This window comes from Mastigoproctus giganteus, chromosome 9, assembly GCF_048544385.1.
Source record: "Mastigoproctus giganteus isolate SK-2022 chromosome 9, ASM4854438v1, whole genome shotgun sequence".
Lineage (NCBI taxonomy): Eukaryota > Metazoa > Arthropoda > Arachnida > Uropygi > Thelyphonidae > Mastigoproctus > Mastigoproctus giganteus.
In genome coordinates, this window is record NC_143583.1 from 53532165 (window position 1) to 53541438 (window position 9274).

A 9274-nucleotide genomic window follows, 5' to 3' on the forward strand; every position below is an offset into this window, starting at 1 on the left:
TATGGCCACCCATAATGTCGATGCAGGCTTTGCACTGCCTATCCATACTTAGAACAATGTTGTTGATAAGTTCTTGCGGTAACATCGTCCGTTCCTCTTTCAGTGCCATCTTCAGCTGGTGAATATTTTCTACTGGGTGTGCCGATAGGCGTCTCCCCAGAGGGTCCCATATGTGTTCGATGGGATTTAGATCGGTGGAACGGGCAGGCCAATCCATACGAACAATGTCCTCACTTTCCAAAAGCATATCAACAGCTGCAGTGCGATGGTGTGTGGCGCTATCATCCGTAAACACGAACTCGGGGCCAATGGCACCTCGGAACAGACGCACATGGGGAAGGATTACCTCAGTACAGTAGCGCCTTCCAGTATCAGGAGTCGAGTACGTCCATCCAAGATAACGCTTCCCCAGACGAGAACACCTAGACAGCCATATCGATCCCTTTCAGTGATGTTTGCGTGGTGATACCGTGTGCCAACCTCTCGCCAGATTAGCTGACACCCTGAATCGCTGCTGAGACTGAATCTACTCTCGTCAGCAAAGAGTACCGTAAGTAAAGATTTTGTGGTTGTAACCTTTAGAAATAGAAGTTTTGCACACCAGTGTATTTCGCAACCAGAGGCTTATAGCTCTGCAGTGCTATATGGTCTTAATTATTTGCACACCACTAGGCATCTCGCATATTGTGGAGTTATATTTACCAACTGGGTTGTTATCATAGCATCACCAGGGTACCTGCCCTGATGAGGAGCCAATAAGCTTCGAAACGGTGCCTTCTGAGGATGGGGCTTGATGGGGCAATAGTTAGAAAACTATAGGTGGCAATAGTTTTCCCTATTGGAAGCGTTGCCTATTCGGGGGATTTATGAGTGGTTTAGTAGTGAAATATCTTGGTAACTCGTCAAGAAGGCATTCACAATATGAGATGTACTTAATGATGCCAATTCCTAGTTACTTAGTGGCTGGCTGCGTGCGGTAGAAACGATGCACTTTCACTACTTACACATCTGATTCATACATTGACTTGATGCCACACCTCAGCAGCAGAAAGTAGGCAGATGATAGACCAGGATCTTGATATACACTATATGACCAAAAGAATTTGGACACGCACAAGTAATTGCAAAGGGACTTTTGATTCAAAAATAGTAAAATAAGACCACGTTTGGTATGTATGATAGCTTCATCCTGCCTGAGTATACTTTCTACCAACTTCCGTCAGGCATCGACCAAAATTCAGAAAAAAACAGCTGCCAGAGCTGAAAGAAGGTCGTTTTGGCCGCATATAAATAGGCCCCTCCTTTTTGCCCATCAGTATTCAACGGGGTTCCAGATTCTGAACCGGGCAGTGGAACTTTTTGACGTCATTGGCCAGCACCTCTTACAAACCAGCCCTGTATGAAATGCAATGTTATGTTGATACTGATATGGCTTGTTTCTGTCGTCCTTCTGCAGCGTAGGTAGTACATAATTATGCAAAATGTTTTAAGTAGGTCATAGAATTCATGGTTTCAGACACTACTACCAACAGACGAGTTCTGAACCGCCCCCCCCCCCCATACCATCAGACTGCCTCCACCAAATTTCATTGTCGAGATGACACACTCCAACATCAAAGAGCTCAAGGAAATCTCCAACACCACCCGAACACGTCCATTGAACGAAATATTGCGTAGGAAGATTGGTCTGCGCAACACTTCCTGTCACTGTTCTTTCATGAACGTTGGGAATGCCGCTACTTCAAACGACATTTCGCCCTAGTGTTTATGGCCTTCCCTACCACGAATTTACCAAGGTCATCAATGATGAGAGGAACTTTTATGGGCTTTTTTTTACAAGGTGGCTAAGTTTGTCTATCTCAAGCAAGGGTTACACAGTTTTAATTCCAGAAACCGTACTGTATATATCTCGTGAGCGATGGGAGGAATTTTTATCGACCTTTTCACAACGTGGCTGAGTTAGTTAGTCTCAAGCGAAGCTAGCATGGTTTTTTTTTCTTCCAGAAAGTTAGGATTTTTCGTTCAGCAAACTGACCATAGAACATACGTAATTTACAGACATAATATATACAGTTCGGTACAATATGGTCTAAGTCGCTGATGCGCCTAAAATCTTATAACAACAAGTCACGTGACACTTTTTTGGTCATGTGACTGTAAAAGTTGTCTTCTAACGTAACCTAAAATAACCGCAATCAAAATGATGACTGGCACGATATCATCACCATGCTTCTGGCAGCTTTGTGAGTGGCACATCCCGCCATCTGCATTAAGAGGTACAAAATCCTTGAGAATGAAGACCAACAGACTGAAGATGGCCGACAGGTTTATACCCGCTAGTGCGTTAGAATCAATTCAGTGCCTAACACGTATAGGAATTGACCTACTAAGGCTCACAGAAGATCTAAAATATAGAAAACAAACCGCAGTGTGGTTCGCTGAGGCTACTGTTGCCTAGCAGTTGTGTGAATTTCTGTCAAGAACTGTGTGTGTGCAATTGAACAATGTATATCTCTCACAAGTTGATCAGTGGATGCGATGTCAAGATGAACTTTTGTATTACAATTGCCAGGACTCTAGACAGAAATGTAGTGAAGAGTAATGCAATTTATGTGTCATCTTTTCGTGTATATTTATTGTATATTTGTAGCCCTTTCTTGTATATTTTAGACATTCTTTTATTCACATTTTATGGTAATCCCCTGGCATTTTCTGCCGTGAAGGGAATTTGTCACTTACCAATGTAAACCTATATTTAAATTTGGTACGACAAATAAAGATTTATTTATTTATTTATGGTTAAGAAACTTTTTTTCGAACAAATATTACAAGTATCATTGGAATCTCATTTAATTTTCGTTAAATTTGCATAATTGTGTGCCTTTCTGCTGGTGTCATAATGGAATAATACGATTATTTTAAATACCAAGACTTCAGGAGAATTATTTAAAATTTAATAAAGTCAAGCAACAGTTTTACTAAAAATATCTGATTAATAATTGGAAACAGAGGATTTATTTATTAAGGGTGCGAATTTCCCAGAGGGCGCATCAGTTCATCGTGATTTTTCGAGGGTGAAGTACGTACTCTTAATTAAAATATACTGATGATATTTCTTTTACAGATGTTCTTTAAAATGTCCTTTCCCAAAACAGGTTATGTTAAACTATTCGGGCCTGCAATTGGTAATTTTAATTTCTTTGATAAAACTGCCTGTTTTGAGGAGTGCTTGGTATAAATTATCAGGGTAAATAACATAAATTATTATGGAGGGAAAACAAAGATACTCGAAAACTATAGATAGGCCAAAGTGGCGTCAGTGAGTTCTTTATTTCTTGGGTGGTCAATGAAAAATAGAATGAAAAAGACGTAGGCGTCAAGAGAAACAGGAGGGAGGATGCATACACTGTTTCCTGCAGCAAAGTGGTTACACCCTTAATGGTTCTGACAAAGGTGAAAGTTAAGTAGTCGGTGGGGGGTCATAAACCAATCCCCCGACATACATCCTTAAAAGTAAAAAACAAGCGAAAGATTACTTGGGTGATTGCGAAAGATTACTAAAGACTGATTTCTTTAAATGCTAAGGAAAATCTGTACCCCTCCCCCCCCCTACCAAAGATACTCTTTGGGACTCCAAAGACGTTACTTTTCCCATCGGATTCGATCCTGGAAACTGTTAATGAGTGAAAACTAAATCGAATTAATGAGTGAAAGTTAAATCGAACTAATTAGTTATTCAACACAATTAAAATTTTATTGTATAGACATAAGACATTGCAAGAGACAGTGATACCTTTACTTTTTCTGATATAAGATTTACTAATGATGGAGAACAACGAGAGTTTATTCAACACAGTTGATAACGTGGCACGACACAGTTCACTAGCCCACAAGTATAAATAGTAAACTACAGAACAGGGGGTGGGGAAGGATCTCCCTTATCTTCACCTCATTAAAATATTTTTTAAATACTTCAAAAGTAAGAGAACCAGTATGAGGTGTTGCTTTTCTTTGCCATACTTCTGGCACTATTGTAAGACGAGTTCCCATAACAGTAAAACAGCTCACTTTGTATACAAAGACGAGTTGATGTTTAACTGCAAGCACACAACTTACTACGTATTTCAAAAATAGTTGTATGTGTCTTATAAGAGAATAAAACTACTTCACATTTGCATTTGAACCGTTTAATATTTTTAAACTAAATCAAATGAAGTCTTTATCATAATCAACAATTATTGACTTCAAAAATTTAAAAAAAAATTGATGTTAAAATATTTTAAATAAAATAAAATTAACTGTTGGACTTCGCACATAGACGACGGTGTTGGCAAAAAGGAAATTTTCATTTGGATTCTGGTGAAGACAAACGTACTTTAAAGCATTGATACAGACCTGCTTGTTACCATAGTTCTTTTGTTTCTGTGTCTTTATCTTCCACACGCTTGTTCAGACATGATCAAAGTAATGATATCCCCCACCTCAACCTTCTCCTCCCGCAAATACGAAACAGAATTTATAAACTTGCATGCCTTGTTCTCTTTCACCCAAACCCAATCGCGAGCATTAGCTTGTTCCATCATGACGTAAGCAATTGTACGCATTTAGGTAAGCCCAGGTTGGCGGATTAAGTGTTCAGTTCTTTTCTAGAACATTAGTTCGTTCTTCGTTTGTTTTTAACTTCTTTTAATGTGTATTTGGTGTTTGAATGCCTTCGCGTGTCATTCATTAATCGCCAAATAAAAAAAAAAAACAATAGTTCCTTGAAGAGTAATTACTTGACTCAAGTTAGCTTTGTTTTATCTGAACCATTTTTAGAGCTGATGGAAAATATGTATTTTACGATAATGAACTTTCCTAATGAAGTACTCCTCCAAATTTTGTCTTACTTGGGAAGTCTTGATCTTTTGAGACTTGGAGAAGTAAATTCGAAGTTCCGTTCCATAGTTTGTGGTAAAATATTTGTGGAAAGAACTTCGTTTTCTACAAGAGAAAGATTATCGCTGCGAGAATTTAATTTGTATTTCTCTGTGGAGGCAAGATCTGTAAATATTAAGACTCTCGACTTGGGAAATTGTAACTGGATCAAACCCGAATTGCTTGAAGAGTGTGTAATGAGGTGCAAAAATGTGGAGATTCTGCATCTAACAAACTGCGAATTAGGACTAATAACTCTTTCGGATATTATAAATGGTCTACGCTCCCTCACGACCCTTTCGTGGACCATTCAATGTGCTTGTTTTGATAACTTCGCAATGCTGGACGCCTTCAAAAGCTTACCAAGTCGAAACTGTAGACAAATACGTAGTTTGTATTTAGAATTAAACGTAGATGCATTGCACTTAACTGTTCTTCACATTTTTCTTTCCAAATGTACCGAATTAAGGAAATTACATTTGCATATTGTAACGGAAAGCTTGTGTGGTTATTATCGTAATCAAGCATTTTTATATTATACACGAGACCAGTATTTTTTACCTTTTATGGACAGTTTTATGCTAACCTCTGAGGTAATGCCTTCTACGCGTTCTCGGATTGCTGGAGATAGTTCATTGAGAAAACTTATGAACATTGTTTTAACAACGAGAAACCAAGATGTGGAACTGAAGAGACTTTGTTGGTTTTCGGATGAAACTGACATTGAGTCAAACAGTGTAAGTAAAATTTCGGGAAGTCTCAAAAACGTCACTCATCTCTCTATTTATAATGATGATTACAATGCAAAAGAATTTGTATTCAGCGAACTCTCTTCGTCAAAGGTTGAATGTTTGGAGCTTGTTGGATTCCAGGTTACGGCAGAAAAGTTAGATAAGATTTCCAGGTTTGCGGGGAAAAGGTTGAGAAGTGTTCGTATTTGTAGTTGTGACTGGGAATGCCATCTTGATTTACATATATTATCTGTGTTCTTTAACTCTTGTTGTAATATTACTGAATTAAACATTCTGGGTTCTCATTTTTATGAAAATAATAGAGTTTGCTTTGCTATAGGATACTTGAAATGTTTGAAAAAGATTGCAGTTTCCTCGTGTGCTTTTAGTGATATTCCCAACTGCCAGGACTCTGACTCTGAAGCAAGTCCGGTAAAGAAAAATTCTGAAGACCCTATTAATACATCTTTATTTTTAATCGTAGAAAATTGTCCTCTCATTGAAGAATGTGATATTCGAGGATGTCTTCATGGGGAATACAGAAATGTGGGGTGTACAGATGAAGATTTCGATAATTTGTCGAGGTTGGAGAGATTGAAGTCCTTGACACTTATACAATTTCCTGACATCGGTACTGGAAATTTTTTTCGTTCAATATCTACTCGTTGTAAGTTTCTCCAGAGTTTGCGAGTTGCCTCAGTCGGTTTTCAATGGTACAGCGATAACTTTTCTTTCCTAAAAGACGTGGTCGATTCATTGAGTAATATGAAATCTCTATCGACATTGATACTGCAACACGACATGCTAGATCTTAATTCAGAGAGTCTGTGGACTGTTCTTTGTACTCTTCCCAACTTATTTAAACTGTGCTTAATATCAATACCTATAAGGAATGTTCAATTTAAATTATCCTTGTCAATGAATTCTACCTTCATTACTTCTCAAGTTGCAATGATGAGCAGTTTGAGGATACTTCATATTCGCTCCCGTTATAAAAATCAAAGGGATCTTTTAAATGAGTTGGTAGCTTTAAATCAAATCAAGGCAGCCAACGAGAAACTCGTCATGGATACTTTAAATGATGAACTCAGGATTAATTCTCGTATTCAGTCATGCTGTAATATGCGGAAATACCATTTCACAGAACTTTGTTTGATGTCATGTGATATAGGGAACATTGCTTTTCAGTAATTCGATAAACTTTAGTGGTTTTTAATGTTAGTATTACAAATATGTGCTTTTGATATATTTTTAATATAATTTTTTATCCACTATTGTTTTTAATTACAGAAATGTATTGTTTAATTATTTTTTTACCTTTGTGATGTTATCTTTTTATTCACTTGCATATATGAATAGAATTTTATTGCTGAATAAAAACAGTTGTTTACAAAATTAATCTGTGCCAGTAGTGAAGTTCCCCAAATAGACGGAATGTCAAAAAAGGTAGACTAGATGATTGCTACTGTCTTACCTTCGAAGCATTCCTACAGATTGAATAAGTACATATTTAGAATAACAAAGCACTAGAGACATGTTAAGTTGGTTGGTTGGGAGGGGAAGTCTATTACTTCTGTCACAGTTCGCCATTTCATGTGGTTAGTTGTGTGTCATGTCTGTACAAGTGTTCAAGGGCTGATTTGCTTGTTTTTTTTTAAATTATTACTAAATAATCCTGTTAATTCGGGGGGGGGGAGCAGAAGGATTATACTCCCTTAAATTTCGAGACAAGCCACTTTCTGAAATGATATTGAATGATTTCAGTCTTTAATGAATGTGAAACACGAATATGCCTAACTCCACTGTAGACGTAACTATTCCAGAGGTCCTGGAAGAGAAGGAATGGTGGTGCCAATTATTGAAAATAATTGGCACCACCATTCCTTCTCTTCCATAGGTGTGTGATTTTTCCACATCGAAAAAATCACACACCTATGGTTTCACATATCCGCAACTTCCAGTTTGGCGTCAGTTACTTCATAGCAAACAGGTCTGTTGGATGGCTTCCATAAAATTGCAGAACACACAAGGTTTGACTTAAAAAGATTCTCATTGAAGGGCATAATAGTAAAAAATTACTAATCTAGTTCATAATGGAATTAATCTGAAAGTTTTATTTTTTAGAGAAACGTCTTTCATATCCAAACATTTAAGAGGTATATAAAAAAATTACTTCATACAGCTTCAACGTTCATCTGTCAATTGAAATTTTATTAAAACAGTTTAAACTTATTCTGGTTATATGAGAATGACAGAGATTTAAAGAAATAAATTTCTGCCTAAAACAGCAATGATTGGAAATTTATTAAACCTCGAGAAAAATTAACTCTTAATGAAAACTGGAACTAAAGTAACAAATTTATAAAACTATAATAATTGTAAAACTTAATTACAAAAATAACGGACATATTTTTGTACCATATGCGCTATAGTACAAAATACTGGACTGCCTGGGCGAAAATCGGACAATTGGCAACCCTGTTTTAAATCAAATTACATTCAATCAAATTCTAGAATTTTGGAAATGACGTTGGCCTATTAAAGGTTGCCTCCAGGTCAACGTATAGAACGGCTAATTCTCTAAAAGTTCAGTAATCCAGCATCCGATTTATTCGGGAAATGCAATAAACTCATATCTGCGTGTGGGTCAGCCAACACGCTACATAATTACCTTCTCCCCCCCCATCAATTTTAAGGCCTGAGTTCGACTTCTGTCAGTGAGACGAGGACTTTTTATGGGCTTTTTTTTTCACAAATGTGGATGAATTAGTCGGCCGATTTTAGATGAGGATTGAATGTTTTTTTCTTTTTTTCTATCGACAACTCTGTTTTTTTATTCCGAAAACCGAGTGAAGAATACACGCATTTACAGGCACAGTATATTTGCCCCTCATAGCCTTAAATGCTTTAGTGCTTATCACGTTCCAACCTTGTAGTGAACGTAGTAAAGTAAAATGCATACAGCTGTTTTAGAATTTTGAGTGCCGAAAGTAATTTATGGTTCTAAGGGACGTTTATAGAACTGTCTGCTGCGATATGCAGAAATCAGTGACTCATTGATAATTAGTCATTGCTAATGGCTAAGTATCAATGAACGGGAACGAATGTTGGAGGAGTTAAGTACTCAGCATGACTTGTTTGTTCACAACCGGCGATTTGAACACAGCACATTTTGGACAGTAAACGGAGAATGCAAGATTCATGTGACGGTGTCAGATATCTGATTTAATCCCTAATTGGGCTATCGAACCAAGCTGTCCAGTGACCATCGAGTAACCAAGTTCCAGTTGAGACTGGCGTCCCGTTGTGAACCTAGGAATACACAAGTTGTACTGCGTAGATTTTCATTGGAATGGTATGAAAAGTATCCTAGCAAACTCGAATACTTCATGTTCCGCATCGTCACCAATAGGCTGCCTAGAGGTGAGGTTCTTAGTACAACTCTCAAACCGGATGGCTCTTCAACCTTTACCTGGTCTGACTCAATAAACAATATTCTTGATTCCATTTACCCTACTGAATTTACAGCGATGTCACTGGAGCAACAGCAGTTCATCGACAGTAATCAAGCTTATCAGCCAGAGGCTACAGAACCGTCCCTCACTATGTTAGAGGTGAATATGGCT

At 37.5% G+C, this 9274-nt stretch overlaps 1 protein-coding gene across 1 annotated transcript; it reads left to right on the forward strand.

Moving 5' to 3' along the window:
* Nucleotides 1-4847: 4847 nt before the first annotated feature.
* On the forward strand, nucleotides 4848-6839 carry LOC150080228 (uncharacterized). The gene has a single exon (XM_090380653.1). It carries the CDS (start codon nucleotides 4848-4850, stop codon nucleotides 6837-6839), a length of 1992 nt encoding a protein of 663 aa, XP_090236779.1.
* Nucleotides 6840-9274: the final 2435 nt, after the last annotated feature.